The sequence below is a fragment of the Plasmopara halstedii genome (genome assembly GCF_900000015.1).
Source record: "Plasmopara halstedii genome assembly, contig: Scaffold_2335, whole genome shotgun sequence".
NCBI lineage: Eukaryota > Oomycota > Peronosporomycetes > Peronosporales > Peronosporaceae > Plasmopara > Plasmopara halstedii.
Window position 1 is genome coordinate 1 of NW_020189242.1, and position 1,026 is coordinate 1,026.

A 1,026-nucleotide genomic window follows, 5' to 3' on the forward strand; every position below is an offset into this window, starting at 1 on the left:
TTCTGTCCAAAGGCAGGCATGGACAAAGCACGACTTCAAGTGTCTTGGGTGGGTGGAGACTAACGACAGCGGAGATGAGCTAGGAACGAGAAGAGAATGCTGGCAACGAATTCAAGCAGGTGATGCTGGGTATTGCCTCGTGATGAATGCTACTTCAGGTCACGTATACCAAATTATGCAGACGACGAGTCTTTCCCTCAAAGACGACACTCGATTTACCTGTGAGTTGGCAAATGCTTTCTCTTCGTTTCGATTCCATGCGAAGACCTATCGTCACGATCCACCGATGGCTCTTGACTTTTTCAGTCCGGACGGAATCGTTATGGCGGTGTACGAAGGCGTACTCCCCAGTGCATTTGCAAGTATTCATCGTCTACGTGATGTTGGGTGTATCCTTCCAATCGAAATATGGTTTCGTCACGAAGAACTACATCTGGAGAACCCAGTGTTATTGCTATTGATCAAAACGTATGGACCCATATACGTAAGACAAATCTTCGACGAGCGCATCTATGGCTTCAACGTAAAAGTACACGCTCTGTATTATTCTCACTTCACTCGCGTTTTGCTGCTGGACGCCGATAATTTTGCTTTGCGAGATCCCACCCCATTATTTGCCTCCGAAGCGATGAAGAAATATGGAGCCATCTTTTGGCCTGACTTTTGGCACCCTGGAAATTCAATTTTTAATCTGCATGCTCAGAGCTTAGTATGGGAGCTTTTGGACATCGAGTACGTGGATATGTTGGAACAGGAAAGTGGTCAATTGTTGGTGGATCGAGCTAGAAGCAGACCAATGCTTGATCAGCTCATGTTCTACGCGACACATAAGCCCAATTTATTCACGAAATTAAAACTTGTGTGGGGAGATAAAGACCTCTTTCGCTTGTCGTGGCTTCAGTTGCGAAAACCATTTCACTATAATGACCGCCGCATGCCTGGAACTCTGGGTGTCGTGAATATCGATCGTCAACGCTATTGCGGAGTCACAATGGTGCAGTATGATCTAAGTGGTGAAAACATGCT

At 46.1% G+C, this 1,026-nt stretch overlaps 1 protein-coding gene across 1 annotated transcript; it reads left to right on the top strand.

The window, feature by feature from the left end:
* Positions 1 to 142: 142 nt before the first annotated feature.
* On the top strand, positions 143 to 1,013 carry PHALS_03419 (hypothetical protein L915_09137; the record flags this gene model as incomplete). Its single annotated transcript, XM_024717624.1, has 1 exon — positions 143 to 1,013. A coding segment is annotated over one exon (871 nt), but the record flags the coding sequence as incomplete, so codon positions are not given.
* Between the last annotated feature and the right edge of the window lie 13 nt (positions 1,014 to 1,026).